Below are 24,260 nucleotides of genomic sequence, written 5' to 3'. Positions count from 1 at the left end.
AAAATCCATAAAACGACGCGGAAAAGTTAAAAAAATGTCAACTTTGACACTTGAAACCAAGCGTCGTTCGGTGTTGCCGCTCGTAAAGTAGTGTTTTTGGTGCTCAAAGTTAAAAATTGTTTTACTTTGCGAGTTGCTTTGCATTTATTTGCAGAGTTGCATTTTTCAATCCGACGCTACTCAACGTTTATGTCGTGACAGACGGACATGGCTGGATCGTCTTACAATTTAACGGGAATCAAGAATATCCCCCCCACCTTCGGTGGTGGCAGTAATATGCACCACTTTTGGCTATATCCGCCAATTACCCAACTCTCCACTCGACTGGCCAAATGTGAATTGTTTTTGCCAAAAATTAGATCGATTCGCAACTGTTTGTCAGTTTACATATTTGCTCGTTTAGTGATTAAAGCTCGAAATCTAGATCCTCACATCCATGCTGACTGACTTCATCATAGTCTAAAATAAAACATTTGTGGCAAAATCAACAAAAACAACAACAACAATAACAGCAATAATCATAACGGAGGATCCAACAAGAAAATCTATGAACGGGGCTATCAGAAGAAGCTTCCACACCAAAACCCCTGTTGTACGCATACACACTCATCTAGCTGGAGCATTATCAGCGCCTCTGCCATCACGGTATTGGTGACCGGCGAGAGAGTGTAGGTGCACTCGTTTCTAGCATTTCGTTGACGATCGTGCTCGCGGCACTTGAATGTGTGCTGCCATGCGTTGCTAGTGTGTTGGTGCAAATGTTGGATGCCTGGCTTTGGGAGCAGCATGAAAAATCTTTTGCTGGCCGCATGTTTAGTAACACTTCGAACGTTTGTCGATCTCCATGTAGGGAGAGTATACGACGATCGTATTTTTTCTGTCGTACTCAATCAGTCCCTAGTTTAGTCGAACTGGCAGAAAAGAAAAAAGACCATAATCAGTGTATGTTAAAAGTGCTTAACGTCGAGTTGTGTTAGTTTTCGTTTTTTTTTTGTTGTTTGGCTTTTAGTTTTTTTTTAACACTTCCAGGCTATGTTGGAAAGAAAAAAAGAAAATTCTTAACTGTTATGATCTATGAAAAACTGTGGACCTTGGATTTTGGTTTTTGGCAAAGAGAAAAAAGAATAACGGTTTTTCTTATCTATTTGTATGTTTTTTTTTGTTTTTGTTTTGTTTTTATAGTGTTAACGGAACGGTAGTTTCCTTCTACCCTAAAAATCTGATGTTGTATCACACATAAGACAAAAACTTAACTTAACACAAAGAAAAAGTTCAACAACACATATAAACACGTCAATCTCTTACGGATACGCGACCCATCCATCTAAGATGCTGTTATTGCCCAGAGACCTTTTGGGTCTCTTGGGTGGAAATGCCGCCCCCAAGTGGCATCATCAACTGCTGAAAACAGCGGTGTTGATTGTTTGTATAACCACAATAATTGGCCCATTTACTGCTGACGCTAAGGTAAGTTGAGAAAACCATGGAATTGAAGGCTTAAACGCAACGAATGTTTGTAAAATATGGCATTTCGTAGGGAATGCATCGATGTGCATAGCTGATTTGAAATTTTTTTAGATAAAGAAAATTAAAAATATTTTTTTGAAAGTAAAAAAGGACAAAGAGTGACAATGTGACTTGTCATTTGGAAACGGTGAATGAAATGAGAACTCAATTATTCCAAATATAATGAAATTAATTTCCATAATAGATATATTTCTATATGTATGTGAACAATAACTAATCGATTATTTATTATCTTTTTTATTGCATTATTTATAAAATAAACTGATTGATCATAGATATGAGTACAAGTCATAATAAAGGATAGTTCATCTAAACAATGAAAGTATTACGAGGTTTTCTCAAGAGCAATATGCCTATTTTCTTGCTAGTTGGCCGTTACAAGGTTTTTGCTCCCCTAACTAAAATGCTGATTTTTGAAATTCTTCTATTTTTGACACCAAATTTCCATATGTTTTTCTATACTTGATCTTTTCAACGAAGTTTTGGTAGTCCCCTTCTGCATGAATCGACAGGTTCGTCTTGGCGCATCCTGATGTTAGGTTATGTAAGAGTGACAGTCCTTTACAGACTCATTTAAACAATTTTAAGTCCATTGTGATACCACAGTAGCGACAGACCAAGGCTTCTGGCGGGAATCGAAGCCCAGGGGTCCTGAACTGGTAATCCAAGCATGCTACCAACTCGGCTATCGGGGCACCCCCATCGTGATGTCACAATGAATGACATTCTGACTTCATGACCTAGCCAATGCTACACTATGTCAACGTCATCATACAGTTTCTGGTTCGTAATTCTATGAAGAACTTTTTTTTTGGAAAACTTCAAGTATTAACTTAGAACCATATAACAACAAAATCTTGTCTATATAAATAAAATAATGCAAAATTTTCTATTGGTTGCCCAAAAAGTAATTGCGGATTTTTTGAAAGAAAGTAAATGCATTTTTAATAAAACTTAGAATGAACTTTAATCAAATATACTTTTTTACACTTTTTTTCTAAAGCAAGCTAAAAGTAAGAGTTGATAACTGACAGAAGAAAGAATGCAATTACAGAGTCACAAGCTGTGAAAAAATTTGTCAACGCCGACTATATGAAAAATCCGCAATTACTTTTTGGGCAACCAAATACACAAAAAAAAATTTTTTTGGGGCATAATTCACATTTAAGTGTTTTATTTTAAATTATCTGTCTTGAGGCCATACGTATAAAAAGTCTAAAAAAATTTAATTTTTTTTTTTTTACATATTGTTTTTTTTTTCTAAAAAAGATTTATGTCAAAATTGTTCTTCCAAAATATTTTTGTGAATTTTTTTTTATTAATTTTGTTTCGTTGGAAATCCTCCAGCTTAAAGTAAATATTAAAAACTTGTTAGGAATTTTTTTAAATATTGGTTTTCACTGTTAGTAGGACAAAAATCAACAATGAAAAAAAAAATGTGAAAAAAGCTTAAAAATATTTTTTTTATATATGACCCATAGCTGTAAAAATAAAAAAAAATAAAGAAAATAATAAAAGAAAAATTCTAATGTATCAGATTCGGCTGTGCCCAATCTTATGTTATATTACCTCAGCCATGGATCGAGTTTGTTAACTTCTTTGCACGATTTCTCTTTATAGGTAGAAACTTAAACGGTATATGGGAGATCATAACAAGAATTCTAATTCACAGACTCACTAAGACTATTTTAGTCTAAGACAAGGCTTAGGCTTTAGTAGAAATCGAACCTTCGAACCTGGTAACCTCTCCCGGCAAACCATACTAAATCGAGAGATAGGTTTAGGATAATGGAGTCAAAAAAGAAAATAGCTTAATATGAAAGAAATATCAGGTTATTGATCTAATATTGTCTGAAAGGAGGTGACAATGCTCAATTTCAGTCAAGTCGGTTAAAAATTGCCCCCCTCTAGAGATTTGAAAAATCAATTCGGGTGATCTGTTTAAACTTGGCCTTACTATTACAAATCATAACAGAAGCGCATGTGCATAATTTTTTGGCAAATCGGATCCGTATCATGTAATAGACCGGAATGGTTCGTACTGGCTATGGTTGTTGGAAACCATTTCAAAATTTCAGTCAAATCGGATCTTGTGGCTCAAGTATATAAATTAGTTCTTATAGAAGCTATATCAGGAGGCCACCGTAGCGCAGAGGTTACCATGTCCGCCTATGACGATGAACGCCTGGGTTCGAATCCTGGCTTGACAATCGGAAAAAAATTTCACCGGTGGTTTTCCCCTCCTAATGTTGGCAACATTTGTGAGGCACTATGCCATGTAAAACTTCTCTCCAAAGAGGTGTCACACTGCAGCACGCCGTTCGGACTCGGCTATAAAAAGGAGGACCACTTGAATCGGACTGCAGTCCGAATGTTGAGGAATGTTCATGGGCAAAATTTGCTTTTTTTGCCATTAAACCGATCTCTCGATTTAAAATCTTGGGCCCATAAAAGGAGAATTTATTGTTCGATTTCAACGAAATTTGGGACATTGAGTTATGTTAGGCCCTACGACATCTTCTTTCAATTTGGTTCAGATTGGTTCACATTTGGATTTAGCTGTCATATAGACCCATCTGCCGATTTAAGGTTTTGGGCCCAAAAATGGCGCTTTTATTGTCCGATTTCGCTGAAATTTGGGACAGTGTTAAGTCCTTCGACATTTGAGCCTTTTTAATTTGACCCAGATCGGTCCAGATTAAGTCTTGGTCCCATTAAAGGCGCTTTTATTATACTTTTTCGCTGAAATTTGATACAGTGACTTATGTTAAGCTTTTAGACACCCGTGCCCTATATGGTTTAGATCGGTCTATATTGGGATATAGCAGCCAAAAAGAGCAATATTTTGTTGTACAAAATTGAACAGGGACTTGCATTTATTAGACCACCCAATGTCCGTGGCGAATTTGGTACAAATTGGACCATATACCGTTTGTAATACCTCGAAATATTCGTCTAAGACCTCATAAAGTGTATATACCAATGTTCATCCGTCCGTCCGTCTGTCGAAAATACGCTAACTTTCGAACAAGTAAAGCTAGGCGCTGAAACACAAATGCTTCTTATTAGTATAGGTCGGTTGGGATTGTAAATGGACCATATCGGTCCATGTTTTGATATAGCTGCCATATAAACCGATCTTAGATATTGACTTCTTGAGCCGCTAGAGGGCGCAATTATAATCCGATTTGGCTGAAATTTTGCATGAAGTGTTTTGTTACAACTTTCAACAACTGTGATAAGTAGTGTCCCAATTGGTGCATAACCTGATATAGCTGCCAAATAAACCGATTTCGGATCTTGACTTCTTAAGCCGCTAGAGGGCGTTATTATTGCCGATTTGGCGGAAATTTTGCATAAAGTGTTTTATTTTAACCTCCAATTACTGTGCTAAGTATGGTCTAAACCGGTCCATAACCTGATATAGATGCCATAAAAGCCGATCTTGAATCATGACTTCTTGACCGCTGCAGGGCACAATTATTATCCGTTTTGACTGTAATTTTGCAAGAAGTGTTTTGTTTTAACCTCCAACAACTGCGCCAAGTACGGTTCAGATTGGCTCATTACCTAATATAGCTCCCATATAATCCGATCTCGGATCTTGATATTTTGCGCCGCTAGAGGGTGCAATTATTACCCGATTTGGTAATAATCAACACCGAATTGATTACCCAACAACTATTGAGTACGGAGTAGATTACGCTTTTATTTTGAAACAGGGCTCAATAAGTCTAACTCTCCTTACTTTTCACTATTACGATACAAACTAATCATCAATGCTAAGAACAAAAAACACATCAACATTGTCAAACTCCTTTTTTATGTAATTTGACAAAGGTGTGGATGAAAATACATGGGGTATCAGAAATCGCGAACCACCATGCCAGTGGTGCAACCTTTTTCCAAAAATTCCCTTAAGGAAAAAGGACAAACTTATTACATATTGTTGCATCAATTTGGATTTAAGTTTAAGCTCAATGAGGCATGCCAAACAGCGACACACTTTTTATGGGCAATTTACATGGCACATCATGATGCAAGGTCATTGTAATAGTATTGGTGAGAATAAGGGTGTATGCGTTACATGTGAACATAACCATCAGTCAAGGCTGAAAATCTAAATTATTTGATTTTTTTGATGATTGGCGTCTACTGATTACCATTTACACAGAAATGTGTAATCGTTACTTGGCAGATATTGAAAAACACATTCTGTTCAAAATAATGTTATAAAAAAGAGAAGGAGAGTTTGGAAAATTAAATAAATTCTAAGAAAAGAAAAAAATTGATGTACTTTTTTTGGGCAAAAGCCGTAATAGACAGGTACACACGATGAGTACGATCATGATGTGTCGTTTAAACTGCCTATAAGAGAAGAGTTGCAGGGGTGAATATTTCACTAATGACTGCACCATTAAAGATGTTTGCGCCAGAACAGTACAGTCGGGATAGGGTGAACACTCGATTAAGTGAGTGTTATAAACCCAACAAGTGAACTAATAAAGAAAAAAACTATTTTTTCACAAATTCAGAGATACTTATTTCGGGAATACATTATGCGATATTTATAAATTATTTTCCGAACAGACTCAGATATAACCGACATTATAATAAAATTCATGCAATAAACCCCTTTTTCCCAACCAGGTTAGAGCGAAGTCTCCGAAAAAAGTGGGCAGGTCTTTCAATAATTAGTTGTCCACTCTATGCCGACTGTGCTGTAGTTGAAGTCAGGCGTTTAACGTCATAGAAAAACATGCTAACCTCGGCATCAATGATGACAACATTTTCCTTGAACAAAAATAGTATTAATTATTAGAGAATTTTACACCCTACACCACCTCTGTGGTATTATAAGTTTGTGCATTTGTTTGCAACGCTAAGAAGGAGAAGAGCTAGACCCATTGATAAGTATACCGATCGACTCAGAATTACTTTCTGATTCGATTTATTTGTTTGTTTGTCTGTCCGTCCGTCCGTCTGTGAATCCATGTATCCTTGTAATCAAAGTGCAGGTCGTAGTTGTTGTTCAATTATCAGACGCTACTAATTTTGGTTAAAATCGGTACAGATTTTAATATAGCTCCCATATATATGTATCGCCCGATTTGCCCTTAAATGGCCGTAGTAGCAACAATTTTCAACCGATCTGCACAAAATTTGGCACGAATTGTTTTGTTACTGATCTTAACATATGTGCAAAATGTCATCAAAATCAGTTCAGATTTAGATATAACTCCCATATATATGTATCGCCCGATTTGCACTTAAATGACCGTAGTAGCTACAATTTTCAACCGATCTGCACAAAATTTGGCACAATTTGTTTTGTTACTGATCTTAAAATATCTGCAAAATTTCATCAAAATCGGTTCAGATTTAGATATAGCTCCCATATATATGTATCGCCCGATTTACCCTTAAATGGCCGTAGTAGCTACAATTTTCAACCGATCTGTACAAAATTTAGCATAGACAGTTTTGTTACTGATCTTAACATATGTGCAAGATTTCATCAAAGTCGTTTCAGATTAAGATATAGCTCGCATATATATGTTTTATAATAATTCATTGATTTTTTAATTATTTCCTTTTTTTGTCAATAAAAATCAAATTGACGATGAGTTTATTCAAAATTTTAAACTGAAAAAATTTTGTGAATTGTACCCACCTTTAAAGAAATTCACTCGTATCATTCTTAAGTGCTTACATTTTAAATAAACTAAATGTTTCTCTTTATTTGTTCGATCTTTACTCTCTTTTTTTCTCACACGAGAGAGAGAGAGAGCTACCTTACCATAGGCAATGCATAACACCTAACAGTTCGTGCTTTATGCAAAAGTTCTCTTAATATAGGAGTTCTCTTCACTCTCTTCAATTTGAATATGCATTTAACAATGCATTCATGGATTTTCTTTAACATGTTCTTCCTCATAACAAAAAGAAAACATTACAACAGATAAAAATATAAAGAATTTTAATGAAATAATAAGAAAAAAAAAATAAATAAAAAATGAATTAAAAGAAAATTAGCAGCAAAACATACATTTATAAAACAATAACAACGACACCAAAATTGGGTCAAATGAAAACAAAACATGCAGACTACAGACACGCTTATGTATATGTACGGATGTGTATGCCTGTATAAGTTATCAATACCGTAGTATACATTACAATCTTACTTACTTACAATGCGCTCTGCATGCATTACAATCAGTCAGCCAGCCACTCATGCTTTTTCTTTAAAAAAAATGAAATACCCTCTGATAGTAGAGTCACTGAGATGAAGTGCAAAAGTCTCTTCCCCGGCAAGATATTGCCACCTACTTACGACACATGCACCCACAAAGGGGCAGGGAAGTTTCGTTTTTTGCAAAGGGAAAATGCAAAAGACAATGAGAAAAGTCAATCTTTAGATGGTTGTACATATGTGTAGTTGGTTGGATGTATACATGGCTTGGTGCTTTTTGTATTTCCGGAATATAACTGCAAGAACATAATCTTTTGTGAAAAATACTAGGTTTGAAAGCAAATGGTAGTTAGACAAATGGTTATAAGCAGAATAAAATAATTATGCTAATAATTGAAGGAGTTGAAATAAACTCAAAGCTTTTGTAACATTGTTTTTTTGTATATAGAGTTATTTTAAGTTCAACCTAGAAGGGGAGAGTTTAAAAGGGAAGTAAACAACTTCTATAAAGTTATATTTTCCACTATTCCGACACAAACTAATCATCAGCACATCAACATTGCCGAAATCTTTTCGTTGTGCACTTGGAAATTCGTCGAATGTCACTGCAAGTGCTTTTTGTGCGTAGGCCATATTGACCTACAGCTCAGCTGCGGGCCGGTTCGTTTGGTTTGTCTGTTTGCGCTCTTATATTTTGATCTTTTTATGTACCAATCGTCCTTATAATCATGATCAGTTGGCAACTTATTACTTCTGATTCATTGCTGTTCAATGAATCTAATTGGACGTTAACATGTACATTGTGGATAAAATGTTATTCTGCTACTAAAGAACATAAATGCAATTCCAATAGGGCTAGTGTTCGAATCCTAATAAAAAATTGAAAAAAGAAATTATAATGGCAATAATCATCAGTTGACTTTTGATCTTACGATAATCGCATTGCACGTTTTAGTTTACAACAGACAAACAAAATTTCGATATATTCAAAAATAGCGTAAATTTAGATGAAGAACACCTTCATTGAGAAAGGTTCTACGGGCATAAATTTTACGTAACATTAAAATTTTTTTCAGCTCAATAAAGTATATTAGAAACCAGTAAGGAAGGGCAAAAGTCGGGCAGTGCCGAATGTATAATACCCTACACCTACCCTATAAGTGTAATGTGGAAGCTGTTTCCAATTCTGAACCAAGTTTGATGGACATCGGCGAGCAAATATGTTCAAACTGTAATAACTACGGTTGACAAATTACAACATTATTGCAAATTACCCAAAATCTGACGAACATATATATGGGAGCTATATCTAATTCTGAGCTGATTTCGAGCAAACTTCTCAGATAATGTGGTAGTCCTCTAGGAAAGCGTTGTGCAACATTTTGGCAAGATGGATCAATAAATGTGCTTGCTGTGAATTTAGAAGTTAAAATCGGGCGATTTCTATGAAATCCAGCAGTAATATTGAAAGTCAAGAGAAAATCCCTCCTGAAGAGAAAATCGAGAAAATCGGTTAACAAAAGACCACTTTATTGCAATATTACTGGAAATCGGACGAACATATATATGGGAGCTATATCTAAATCTGAACCGATTTTGACCAAACTCTATGTATATTGTGATAGTCATCGAGGAAAGCGTTGTGCAATATTTTGGCAAGATTGGTTAATAAATATGCTTGCAGTAGCTCTGGGAGTGAAAATCGGGCGATATATACATATGAGAGCTATATCTAAATCTGAACCGATTTCCATGAAATTCACCAGTAATGTTGACAGTCGTAAAAAATCCTTCCTGCCAAATTTAGAGAGAATCGGTTAACAAATGACCATTTTATTGCATCATTACTGAATATCGGACGAACATATATATCGGAGCTATATCCAGATCTGAACCGATTTTTACCAATTTCAATAGGCTTCGTCTCTAGACCGAAAAACATGCCTGTACCAAATTTGAAGACGATCGGATGAAAACTGCGACCTGTACTTTGTACACAAATTAACATGGACAGACAGGCAGACAGACGGACATAGCTAAGTCGAATCAGAATCAGTCGAATCAGTGATTCTGAGTCGATCGGTATACTTATCAATGGGTCTGTCTCTCTTCCTTTTGGGTGTTACAAACTAATTCACTAAGTTATAATACCCTGTACCACAGTAGTGGTGTAGGGTATAAATAAATATATATATATGAGAGCTATATCTAAAACTGAACCTATTTCTTTGAAATTCAGAGAGAGAGAGAGAGTCATAAGAAAATCATTCGTGCCAAATTTCGAGAGAATCGGTTAACAAATGACCATTTTATTGCATTATTATGGCAAATCGGACGAACATATATATGGGAGCTACATTCAAATCTGAACCGATTTTTTTAAAATCGAATCAGAAAGTGATTCTGAGTCGATCGGTATACTTATCAATGGGTCTAACTCTCTTCCTTTTGGATGTTACAAACAAATGCACTAAGTTTTAATACCCTGCTGTAGGATTTAAATACAACTTCGAATGGGAACGCATGTGTTTTTCATTAATTCTGTCGTGACCTTGAACAATTCTGAAGTGTTTTTATACCCTCCACCATAGGATGGGGGTATACTAATTTCGTCATTCTGTTTGTAACTCCGTTTGTCTGTCGAAAGCACTCTAACTTTCGAAGAAGTAAAGCTAGCCACTTGAAATTTTGCACAAATACTTTTTATTAGTGTAGGTCGGTTTGTTATAGCTGCCATATAAACCGATCTTGGATCTTGACTTCTCGAGCCACTAGAGAGTGCAATTCTTATCCGATTTGTTTGTAATTTCTCATGAGGTATGCTAAGTATGGTTGAAATCGGCTCATAACCCGTTATAGATGTCATATAAACCGATCTGGGGTCTTGACTTCATAAGCCTCTAGAGGGCGCAGTTCTATCCGATTTGCGAAAATTTAGCATTGCGTGTTTGATATGACACCCGTCCGTCTGTACGTGTGTGGAAAGTACGCTAACTTTGATAAAGCAAGGCGCTTGAAATTTTGTACAAATATCTTTTAGTGTAGGTCAATTGGGATTGTAAATAGGCCATATCGGTCCATATTTAGATATAGCTCCCATATAAACCGATCTACCAATTGCACTATTAGAGAATCTAGAGAGCGCAATTCTTATCCGATTTGGCTGAAAAATTGTACAGTGGCATTTTGTTTGTACATTCAACAGGTGGGCCAAGTATGGTCTGACTCGGTTTTAAACCTGATATAGCTCCCATACAAACCGACGTTCCATACAAGAAATTTTGCACATTCAACAGGTGTGTCAAGTATGGTCTGAATTGGTTTAGAACCTAATATAATTCCCACATTAACCGATCTTCAGATTATACTTTTCAGCCTCTAAAGGGCGTAATTCTTATCCGATTTGTCAGAAATACTGCACAGTGGCATTTTCTATAGCCTCCAAAATACCTAACAAGTATGGACAAAACAAATATTAGTGTAGGTCAGTTAGGATTGTGAATAGGTCATATCGGTCCATATTTAGATATAGCTCGCATATAAACCGATCAACCGATTACACTTCTTGGGCCTCTAGAGAGCGCTATTCTTAGCCGATTTGGCTGAAAGTATGCACATTCAACAGGTGGACCAAGTAAGGTCTGAATCGGTTTTAAAGCCTCTAGAGGGTGCAGTTCTTCTCTGGCACTATGACATCTACTATGTTCTCCATCATCCAAGGCAAGTATGACCCGAATCGTTCCATAACCTGATAACGCTCCAATAGCATAGCAATTATTTTTCATTAATCCTTTTTTTGTCTATAAAGATATATCGGGCGAAGAACATCACATTCGGCCCGGCTGAATGTGATGATTTTGTCTCAAAATCATTTCATGATATCTATCTGTATATTGCGTAGCTTAGAAGAATGGTTTTTGTTTGATATTTAAAAAGAAGACAAAAAAAATGAGATTCCATTGCAGGATACTGTTCGGCTTTAGACCATTGTTTAATGCTTTCTACTCAAAGAAAAGTATAGCAAAAAATATTTAAAAGTCAGCAAAAAGTGTGTTGTTGCTAGAAGCATTTGACTGGTTTCGTGTATCTCGATTTCATTTTCGACAAAGAAAAATCATCAGCAGGAGATGTCAAATGGATCATTGTGCTTGGCAACCATTCCAACTAGAGTAAGTTGTAAAGCACACATCTGAATTTGAACAGGGCTCTTCAAGTCGACTGGTTTCATAAGCGCAGTAGAAAACAAATCAAATCTTACTTCCCTTATTCAAATCCAACTTATCCAACGATGCTAATGGCAACAAACACAAACATTTTTTGCAAAACTCTTTTGTTCTTCGTACGGCGGTCGTCCAACGGTTGATTCTGCCAGTGATGTTTTTGTTGCAATGCCGACCAAGATATCATCATCTGTCTAATTGTCGAAAAAAGTTTTCAAGCCTCAAACGACTCACTTCGTTATTTGTGAGCTTTTTAATGGTATTTTCTACATTATTTTCTAAATTTTTCGTTGTATCATGATTTCATGGAGCCATAACACTGGCTTCGCCAGCACTTCCTTTGCAGAAACGATGGGTTTGGGTAAAATTTCAAATGGATAGCTTCATTTGATTCAATTAAAAAGTTAATATACCTCCTACCCTATAGAGGAAAAAAAACAATGCCTTAGCAGCTATGTAATGTAATCCAATGGCAATAGATGTGATTAATTTCATACTTTGTAATGTATAAAACTAAGCGTAGTAATAAAAAACTTGTTGTCCAGCGATTAGAAATGAAAAAAAAAAATAATTGTAAAAAATAGGAAATCTGAAAAACTCATACTTCACAGCTGCTGCATAATACATCATTTTGAGTTTCTTTGTTTGCATTCATTGAACACTATACGTTTATGCTAATAGTTTAAAACAAGCTAAATCGTTGTATTACAATGCAATCTGCCTTAACAGAACGGAATTGCAATTTATCAATGACGGAAACACGTGCCAATTTCTATTATAATCCCTTTTTTTTTTTGTCATGCAATTTTTGCTATTCTCTGTTCAAACAACACATAAAAAAATTGAAGGCTACTATGTCTGATATGAATAGCTTCAATATAGTGAATAGTAATCTAAACCAACACATACACATATGCGAGTTAATTGATTAAATTGTTGCCTACTTTTCAGCGATAAACGGATACAGCTTCACATAGCAACATAATACCACGCTGTGCTGGATTAATAAGTTAGTGTGTTAGCACCCAAAGGGAGGTTTAAACATAATCAGACAATGATTAAAGCTACTTAAATTATAGTTGAAATTGACATGAATTCGCATGGGCAACAATGAGACAATTGATGCTCTAATGGTAAACAGAACCGGAAATGGAATATTTTTCAAATTTCAAAGAATTAATAGTTCAAGGGTTTCATATAGTACTAGTTTCTGTTAAAAAAAAGAAATAACTTTAATGCTCGTTCATTTTGCTTGGGTTATCTCTTAATATTGACATTTCGCAAAGGCTATATTAGTATTATATGATAATACAAAGTGTATTATTGTCATACTAAGTGGCTTATAATATTAAAGTGTTTAAAAATATGTTAGGTTATGCAAAAATTAAAATTTTATGTAGAATTCTTTTTGCTCTTACCCTTGCCCTAAATCTCCATGAAAATTGTGATTATGTGAATCCGAAAAACCAATTCAAAAGCCCCAAAGAGTTCTCAGAATAGCATCAAACTGGATTTGAACTAGGCCTCTGAACGTTAATACGGAAAATTCTGAAATCTACAGGTTTACGAGCAAGACGAAAGATTGCCAATTCAAGAATCTACATTTCGATATCTGATATTTGAATATCCGATAGTTGGCATAGATTTGGAATAGCACACTGAACTGGAAGTGTGACATCTAGGGGCGCATTGACATGGTTCATAGATGTTGGGTCGAAATGCGGTCTAGCTCTGTTATGTGATAAAACCAATACTAACTTATGCCTCGGCAGTATGGTGGACATCAATGGAGACGAAGTGCAATATAAAGACCGCAGGTTCAGAGAACGTCAAATATACTTCACTGTTCTAAATTTTACAAAATCTAATCAAAATTTAATTTAATTTTAATTTATACCCACCACCCTAGGTTGAGGGTATATTCGTTTTGCCATTCCGTTGGAAATACATCGAAATATCCATTTATGAACCTACAAAGCGCACATATTCTTCATCATAGTAAAATTTGTAATACCATCTAACGATGTACATGTGTCTGTCCTTCTGTCTGTTTTAATCTAGCTAAAGCCTTCAAAAATTGAGATATTAAGCTGACATTGGACACAGCTCCATTTCTTTTTCAGACGAAATTTAAGTTCTTGAACTGACTAATTCGCACCATTTTTGTATACAGCTGCCATATAGACCGATCTCCAGATTTAGGGCCTTAAGCTTATAAAATCCTCACTTGTCGCTCAAATTCTCAAAAAATTGTAACGGTGAGTTGCTTTAAGCTCCTAAATGTCTGAACCGGATATGATTCAGATCGGACTGTATTTAGATATATTTATGCCATTAAGACCGATCTTCCGGTATTGAGTGTCAAGCCTATAACAGCTATATTTACCGCACGATTTTGCTGAAATTTAGAACAATGAACTTAAGTAGACTCTCAGTGAGAGAACAGAACAGAGAGTGGATCAAGTCCCCACGGTATCGGAACCATATATGGTCCAAATCAGATCTTATTTCGATTTAGCTGCCTATCTACCGGTTTAGGGCCTTTAGTTAATAAAAGCCGGAAGCCACCGTAGCGCAGAGGTTAGTATGTATGTCCGTCTAAATGGCGCTGAAAGCCTGGGTTTGAAGCCTGGCGATACCATCACAACAAATTATCAGCAGTGATTATCAGCTCCTAATGCTGTCGACATTTGTGAGTTACTGAGGTGCCATTTAGTATAGCAGCCATATAAAAACTTCTCCCAGAAAGAGGTGTTGCTCCGTGGCACGCCGTGCGGATTCGACTATACACAGAAAGAAATAACTCTTAGAAAAAACCAACTACCAAATTTTTATGTGAAACTTTAAATTCTCAACGAATTTTAGCATTGAATTGAAGAAGGGTAATGGTAGAGAGAGTGACAGAGAAAAATTCGAAGCTGCAGTAAAACGAAGGAGACAAAGCAGCGCGAGCCGAACAAAGAAAATAAAAACACCACCACACGAAGCAAAACACATGCGTTAGCTGGTTGGATGGTTTTTTGGCTCGTTTATGAATTTATTGTTGCTCTTGTTATATGTTGGCTTGCATAGAGTGCCTTTCAACAACAATTTTTTTACTTTGGGTCGTTGAGATTCAAAATAAATTGTTGCAGGGAAATTAACAACTTTCGTAGTTGTTTTTTTTTTGTTTTTCAAAATTATTTATATCTTTGTAAAAAGGAGGTATCATGTCATTGAGTTTAAACTTGAATCGAAGAGCACTCATTGATATATGAGGATATTTGGAACTATATCCGAACCGAGTTTGGTCCATATACGACCATATTAAGATATAGCTGCCAAATAGACCAATCTGCCAATTTATGATCCTAAGTCCCTTAAAGCCTCATTTATAAACTGTTTTCACTGAAATTTAAAACTGTGACCTGCATAAGGCTTTTCGGCATCTAAATCAACTACGATTCAAATCGGCCCATGTTTGGATGTAGCTATGGTTATGGTGGTATTAAAATAAACCAGTAAGGAAAGCCAAAAGTCGGGCGGTGCCGACTGCAACAAATCACTCTTCAAAATTAGAACAAAATCGGGTAATATATGACAGCTATATCCATATGTGATCCGATCAGGATCATATTCGTGGAGGATATTAAGGGGTTAAACAAAGCACAATGTACTTAATTTCAGCAAAACCGGGTAAAAATTCCGTATTAAGGTTGAAAGGCCTTCAATCGGGAGATCTATCTTTATGGACCTACTAGCCGAACCGGGCCCGCTCCGCTGCGCCTTTTTTAACTCTCTAATATCTTTTTAGGGTTGGAGCACTTCGCCCTGAATGCGGGTATCGAATTCGTGCCATTGTAGCCTATGACGCTGAACGCGTTCGAATCCTGGCGAGAACATCGGATAAAGCAGTGTTTATCCCCTCTTAATGTTGGTGACATTTGCGAGGTACAATGCCATGCATGGTCACTTAAAAAATGTTCCGTAAAGAGGTGTCGCTTATCATTAGTGCGTACCCCAAAACACTTGGCTGAAAACTTAGAAATCACATTCGTTTTCTACTCTCAAATACCTTTCATTTGAGTCCCATATTGTCATAATGGGTCAAATAACCCCTAGACTTGAATGCAAATTTTAATGTCATATTCGTAATCTACTGCCTAATACCCTTCATTTGAGTCCCATATAGCCATGGTTGGCTAATATGCCCATTTGGGGTATTTGGGGGTGGGCGACCTCCCACTACTTGGAACTAATGTTTTATGCCATATTTGCCTAATACTTTTCATTTGAGTCCCATATTGACATGAACTTCGAATAGATTTGTCTAGAGGAGCTTTGGGGGCCCGCTGGGTGCTTGGAACCAAATTTTAATACCATATTCGTTTTCTGGTCTCCAATTCCTTTCATTTGATACCTTTATTGTGCCCATTGGACCCCTTTCGGATGTGGCATTTTTGGGGTTAGGGGGAGGGTCCGCCTCTAAAAATTATATAGCCTATGTTTCCTTCCAGACAAACGTACACAATCTATGAAAATTTTAAGAAAATCGGTTCAGCCATGTATCATATAGTCATAATGGGTCTAATGGCGATTTTGAGGGTTGGCGTGACCCCCTATATTTCGATCTAATTTTGTATGCCAGATTTGAAATCTACTCCCGAATACCTTTCATTTGAGCCCCATATTGAAATGAAGATCCAATATGTCTGTTTGGCGGAGTCTTAAGACTTAAATTTTAATACCATATTCGTATTCTATTCTGCAAAACCTTTCATTTGATACCCATATTGTCCCGATCGGTTCACGGAGGGTCCGTCTCCCTTCCGATACCGAAAAATTATATAGCCTATGTTTCATTCCAGACCAACCTACACAATATGCGAAAATTTCGAGAAAATCATTTCTGCCGTTTTTCAGTCTATACGGAACAAACAAACCGAGTCCCATATATCCGTGATTGGCTAATGTGCCCATTTTGGGTGTTTTTTGTGGGAGTGGGGTGATCTTCTTTACTTCGACATGAATTTATATGCCAGATTCGTTATCTTCTCCCGCATACTTTCCATTTTATACCCATATTGTCCTTATCGGTCCACTTTTGATTTTGGGTGGTGTTTTTGGGGTAACGGTGTAAGGTCCACCCCCTCCCATATCAATAAATTATAAAGCCTATTCCTAATTTCTGGCCATATTCGAAATCTACTCCCGAATACCTTTCATTTGAGTCCCATATTGTGAAATAAACCTATTTTAAGGGGTATTGGGGCTGGGGCGGCTCCCCAGGTGCTTGGACCCAACTTTTATTATAAAATTAGTACTCTTCTCTTGAATACCTTTCATTTGAATCCCATATTGTCACGATCGGTGCCACTTTATTTTTGGGTAGTACTTTTGTGGTAAGGGGGAGGGTCCGCCCCCCTCCCGATATCAAAAAATTATGTAGCCCATGTTTCCTTCCAGACCAACCTACACAATCTGTGAAAATTTCAAGGTAATCGGTTCAGCCGTTTTTTGAGTCTATACGGAACAAACAAACAAGCAAACAAAATGCTCCCACCTCGGCACAGCTCACTGTGTTAAATTTCGGTGAAATCGGCCAATAAATGAGGCTTTTATGGGTCTGATACCTTAAATTGGGAGATCGATGAATATAGTGGCTACATTAAGAAAAATACCGATTTGGACAATATTCGTCAGGATATCAGGGATCTTTACATAAATTATTGTCTAAATTACAGCCTAATTAGGTAATAAATTCAGATTTTATGGCCCTAAGACTTTAAATCAGAAGATCGGTCTATGTCGGGGGATATCCTTATATAGGGATATAATCCGATTTGGGCCATATACGGCATAGATGTCGGGGAGCTTAACACAAATCATTATGCCAAATTCTAACCAAATCGGGTAATAAATGGAGCTTTTACGAGTCTATGACGCTAAATCGGGAGTTCGGCCTATATGGGGGATATATCAGGATATAGGTCAGGGTACTATGCCATGTCGCACTGCGGCACGCCGTTCGGACTCGGCTTTAAAAAGGAGGCCCCTTATCATTGAGTTTAAACTTGAATCGGACATTGATATGTGAGAAGTTTGCTCCTGTTCCTAAGTGGAATGTTCATGGGCAAAATTTGCAAATCAGGATGTTGCCATAGTCGTACTTAATCTATCTATGGACTTAAAAAGAGTCTGTGCAAAGTTTCAGCTCAATATCTTAATTTTCGAGACTGTAGCGTGCTTTCAGTAGACATATGGGCGGACTTAGATATTTACGACGAACAACAATATTCATTAGACGGTCCCATGTATTTTGCTATTGATCCCAAAAAGCTTAGCAACCCCACCCTAGCTACGCCAATGTATATATGTATATGCTGATTACCACGAAAAAGTTTGTCGGCTCCTTTAAAAAATAACAAATAATTTATTTATAAATATGCGCTCATTATAAAGCACAGATTAACCATTAAATGTTATCAAAATGAGGAAAAGGCTATCAAAACTTGGAATCGTACTAGTTCTTGATTGATTTATTAAAAGAGAGAAAATAAAGAATAGAAACAATAACAACAATGTTCTCAATGGAACATTGTAAGCAAACGAAAAAAAACCTGAATGGAAACGATCAAGTCAACGCTTATTCATTAAAATAAATTATACCAAAGTCAATGAGGGGGAATGAATGTAAGAGCTCTCTCTCTCTCTCTGTCTCACTCTTTCTTTCTCTCTCTCTCTCATTCATGGGTTAGATTTAACATACCCATGCTGCACGTTGTGCCGTTAGTCTACTATTACGGCTACTGCTTTTCCTTTTGCGGTTAGTAGCGTCTTCTTCAGAGGCCAATATCTCATGGAAACAGGCTACAATGTGATTTTGCCGCACTTTTTTTTATAGGCGTCTTGTTTTTTGCTCTCATTAACGTTTATCTTTGATTTCATTAACGGGTGTATTCGCATGGCCAAATAGCAACCGCAATATTCAACGTTGTACACTTAGTTTGTTCCCCTCCATGCAAGAAAAGGATTAAATTTCCTTACACTCGAAACAAAGAAGTTAGTGGCAATCATTAAAAATGCAATGAAACCAAGGTTAAGAAGTAAAGTAATAAGTGTTTCAGCCGAAGGGACACCACAATGTAAGGTTAGCATGGTCGGCGGGTGAATCTCATCATCAATAACATTTTTCGGAGTTTAACTTTCCTCAGGTATGCCAACAACATTTATAAGTATTTGCACCATTATAGGGGTCATTTGGCGACATGGAGTAGATATGAGAGCTAGTATCTCAATAATCAGGTCAGTAATAGAAAACTTATTTAAAGCCGATGGGAATAGACTCGGAAAGTGATTCAAGGCCTTGAGGGGTACTTATCTGAGTTACTCTATGGTATATGACAGTCGTCTTTTAGTGTGCCAACAAATGCACTTACACCCTAACAACACTGCTCTGTGGAGTACAGTTACTCTGCTAATTGGTCATTGGGTTAAAACTTAAATCGAACAGCATTCATTGATATAAGAGAAGTTTCCCCCAATGTAACTCAATGTTTTGTTTCCCTAGAGTTAACAATTTTTAAATCCAAATTATGTTTCAATACTAACTATTAGTAAACAAACTTAAAAAAATAGATTTTTTCTAATTTTATAAAGGAATCTTTCTTCTAAGACACCTGTTAAAACCAATTCATTTTTACCAAATTCAAAGCACAACAATATTCATGTTAAAATGAATCTCTTATTTGCTATGATTCTCTTCACCTTTAATTCACATTGTTTAACATAGAACTGCTCACAATATTCTCTTTAATTTACAGAGTAAGAGAGACATATACAGCTTTCACTTGTCTCTTAAAAAGCTCAAAAACCATTAGCAAGCGACAGCAGCATTAACAACAAACACATTAACATTATCCATTAATTACCATTAGACAAATGATCAATGAACAAAGAGGCAAACAAACGAATGAACCAACGATTTAATGAATGCTGTTCGTATGATGGTTCAATCACATCAACATTCTAACACAAGCAATGCAACAAGTGTTGCGTGCGTTTTGCCCTATGCAAAGCCTAAATGTGTATGTTGCTGTTGGTGCGTATTCTTAAATAAAATCGAAATATTCTTTTTTTGGTTGGTACTCTTTATCTCTTTATCTAATATAAATTGCTTTCTCAAGTACTTACCATTCGGTGGTTCTTTTGATTTCTCACTCTTCATGCATTCCTCACCTTATGCTCACTTAAAGGCAAGCTGAACGTCCTTACTTACACACACACACACCAATCGATTTCTTTGCAGATGTTGGCGTTCTTGTAGAAATGGTTGATGAGTGTATAGTAAGCACACTACCATCATCATCATGATCTCTTATTCAATTGCAAGACATTTGATTGGGATGTTTTTGTTATTGCTCCTCTTCTTCCCCATCTTCTTGCAGTACTTCTTTATTACGAAAGGGTAAACAATTGAATGTTGCTCTTTACTGTATGGAGATGCAATTTAGACGGAGCGTAGATAATATGCTACACATTATGAAATTGTGTGCATTCATGGGTGGTAATGAATATGGGTGTTTGCTATAATGTTGCCAATTATTCAAACAGTTGGTTTGGCATGAATAGCTGCGAAAGAAAAAATAAAAAGTAATTTTGTAATTATGGAAGAATGAAACACCTTTTGTAATAAAGTTTACCTTAAAGAATATTTTAAGCAAAAGGCTAACCAGTTCAGCACTCATCAGGCAGAATCATTTTATTAGAAGAAATTGTCAATTGTCATGAAATTTCAAAAAAATTTTCTCAAAAGACAAATTTTCAATAAAATGCCCTTTTAAGATAAAATTTTTGCAAAAATTTTCCTAATGCTCTCTAAAGAAAATATTTCAAGAGAAGATTTTCAAAGGCAAAATTCCCATAAAATTTTCTCTCAGCACAAAATTTCCATGAAATTTTCTCTAAAGACAAAATTTCCATGAAATTTACTCTAAAGACAAAATTTCCATGAAATTTTCTCTAAAGACAAAATTTCCATGAAATTTTCTCTAAAGACGAAATTTCCATGAAATTTTCTCTAAAGACAAAATTTCCATGAAATTTTCTCTAAAGACAAAATTTCCATGAAATTTTCTCTAAAGACAAAATTTCCATGAAATTTTCTCTAAAGACAAAATTTCCATGAAATTTTCTCTAAAGGCAAAATTTCCATAAAATTTTCTCTAAAGACAAAATTTCTATGAAATTTTCTCTAAAGACAAAATTTCTATGAAATTTTCTCTAAAGACAAAATTTCCATGAAATTTTCTCTAAAGAAAAAATTTCCATGAAATTTTCTCTAAAGACAAAATTTCCATGAAATTTTCTCTAAAGACAAAATTTGCATAAAATTTTCTTTAAAGACAAAATTTCCATAAAATTTTCTTTAAAGACAAAATTTCCATGAAATTTTCTCTAAAGACAAAATTTCCATGAAATTTTCTCTAAAGACAAAATTTCCATGAAATTTTCTCTAAAGACAAAATTTCCATGAAATTTTCTCTAAAGACAAAATTTCCATGAAATTTTCTCTAAAGACAAAATTTCCATAAAATTTTCTCTAAAGACGAAATTTCCATAAATTTTCTCTATAGACAAAATTTCCATGAAATTGTCTCTGAAGACAATTTACTTGTCTCCTTTCTTGTGTACGAGACATGTATTTTGAGGTTCCAATCATTGGCTATGCGTTCTTCTAGCCAGCGTTCCAGCTGATGCATAAGCTTTATCAGCGTGTTGCCTCCGATCTCAAATAATTCTACTGTTTACTCATCGGTTCCTGCTGCCTTGTTGTTTTTCATACAGGTTACTCTACGCTGGCCTCATTGTGACTAGGAGGCATACTTTCCACGCCGTCATTAGGAATTTTGTGACTTCCTCGTTGCCGCCACTATCGTTGGTCCTTGTAACAAATTTATGAATTGAAGCTTCTAGGGGCTCAAGAAGTCAAATACGCGAATCGGTTTCCATGGAAGCTACACCAGTATAAAGACCGATTCGATAACACTTGGCACAGATGACGCCCTATCTCAAAACCTACCCGAACGGACGTGTTTGCCGACTGGGACAATATGGGTATCATATGAAAGGTATTTAAGAGTAGAGTACGAACTTGGTATAAAAATGTCATCTTTAGGTCGGGGAGTCCCCCACCCTCAAAAAACACCACCCAACAGGACACTTTTACTGCTTTGGGTAATATGGGTATCAAATGAAAGGTATTTAAATGTGGAATACAAATCTGACATAAAAATGTATTCCTTGGTGTCTGAGGGACCTTCCCACCCCCCAAAACCCTCCAGCAGGACATATATACCGATCGGGACAATATGAATATCAAATGAAAAGTATTTAAATGTATGGTAAAAAGCTGATATAAAAATGTATTCCTTGGTGTTTGAGGCGCCCCCACTACCCAAAACCCCTCAACAGGACATATTTACCGATTGGGACAATATGGGTATGAAATGAAAGGTGTTTGAAAGATGATTACACATTTGTTATAAGAATTTGATCCAAAGTGTCTACGCGCTCTCTCCAACTCCAAAAACCCCAAAAAATCACAAATGGGTATAAAATGAAAGGTCTTTGAAAGTTGACTACGAATCTGATATACACATTTGGAACACAGTCTGAGCTCGGTCCACCCACCTAATACGCTTCAATAAGACGTGTAGTTCGATCGGGATAATATTGGAATTAAACGAAAGCTCTTTTACAGTAGAGTTCCAATCTAATGTTGTTATAACGATTCAACTATCTGGGTCGCGCTCTGCTTTCCTGCCGTTCAGCCGGACATGTAGATCACGATATTGAACGACTCAAATAAATTGTCTCTTGGGTCTTAGGGTCGGGGGGAGCGACCCTCTCCTATGACAATATTGGCTTAAATTAAAGAAATTTGAGAGTAGAGCACGATGCTCATATTTTTTTAGGACTAAGTACGTGGGTGGGCGCCCCACCTTACATAAACCTCAAACTGGACATATTTGTGGGTTATAGCAAAAAGGGGCTCAAAGCAGATATCTGTTTTAAGGCCAAGTTTTTCAGGGACGTCTCACCATATAAACTCCCACTAAACCACACATATATACCAACTATAGCGATATTTAGCTCAAATGTGGTTTTTGGGAGTACAGTATGAACCTCACCCCAAAAAACATCGCCAAACCGGACATATTTACTGACCATAACAATATTAGGCTCCAATGAAAGAAATTTGAGAGTAGAGCACCAATATGATATCCACATTGGGGCGTAATATCTGAAACGCTGTACCAGCACCACCAAACAGACCTTTTTTTCTGACCGTGCCAATATAGGGCTCAGATAACATAATAGAGTGAAAGAGGCGCAGCGGAGCGGTCCCTGTCCAGCTAGTAATATACAACCAACGAAAAGCTTGAAATTTCAACTCCGTTTGCTGCTTACCATTTGTTAAAATTTTGTAAACATTATCAGCTGTTTGCCAATAATCAGGGTTGCCAAATTTTACTATTACTCTCTTACTCTCCAGGGTATTCTAAAGCAAATTCAATTAGAACATTTTAAAAAATCTCATTTTGAAAAATTGACTTTTTACAGCGGTTTTACGATTTGAGCCCATTGTGCACTGGAGGGCGAAAGTTTTACTCGATTTGCCTAAAATTTGGAGGTGGTATTTTTCTATGATTTCTATCGGTCAATAACTTGATGTAGCTCAAGTCATTCGAAGAACTGGATCCCTGGAGGAGGGTATATAAGATTCGTGCCGGCCGACATTAACACGCTTTTACTGGTTTGGGTTCTTTATGCACTTCTGTTAGGAGTTAATTTCTTTCCAGAGCCCTACATTAGATGCATACAACTGGCCAATTGCCCAATAGAGGAAATCGATGCATTTGTACCTCACAATTGTTACAATTCCATCAATTTCCCGTTGCTTATATTTTAGCAAGAATATTTTCATTTTTCTTCATTATTCCAATAATAAAGTTTCTTATGTTTGTTATTGTTTCAATGCAGAGTTTTCTTTTCTGTCCTTTTTTTATATTTAGTTTAGTGGTTTGTTTGGCTCTTTTTTGTTTTTTGTATACATTCGATTTTATTCTTTCTATTCTCATTTTTTCTTTTGTTTATCTTTGAGGTTAAACAAATCTTGCCGCATGGATGAACGAACGAACGAACGCATTGATGATTGTTTGGATTAGGATTCGATTTGGTTTGGTTAGTTTGTGTTCTGGCCATTCTTTGAATTTGTGGGTGATCCAATGAAGGCGAAAATAAAATTTTCTTATGTTTTTTTTTTGTTAAACTCA

The 24,260-nt window shown here is 36.1% G+C and overlaps 1 protein-coding gene across 2 annotated transcripts in view; it reads left to right on the top strand.

Annotated features, from left to right (window-relative positions):
* The first annotated feature begins 816 nt into the window (after window positions 1–816).
* The window catches only part of LOC106087253 (collagen alpha-5(IV) chain), a 90,524-nt gene continuing 67,080 nt past the window's right edge, over window positions 817–24,260 (top strand). The window contains exons 1-2 of one of the 2 annotated variants that reach the window (XM_013252235.2): window positions 817–942; window positions 1,183–1,467. In XM_013252235.2, coding sequence (XP_013107689.1) covers window positions 1,330–1,467 — 138 coding nt within the window. In that variant the 5' untranslated portion in view covers window positions 817–942; window positions 1,183–1,329. Of the gene's footprint in view, window positions 973–1,182; window positions 1,468–24,260 lie in introns of both variants that reach the window. The other variant, XM_013252236.2, reaches the window with a different exon arrangement.

Source organism: Stomoxys calcitrans, chromosome 3, assembly GCF_963082655.1.
Source record: "Stomoxys calcitrans chromosome 3, idStoCalc2.1, whole genome shotgun sequence".
NCBI classification, from domain to species: domain Eukaryota; kingdom Metazoa; phylum Arthropoda; class Insecta; order Diptera; family Muscidae; genus Stomoxys; species Stomoxys calcitrans.
Note: the sequence above shows the minus strand (reverse complement) of the source record. Positions and strands in the feature narration are given on the sequence as shown.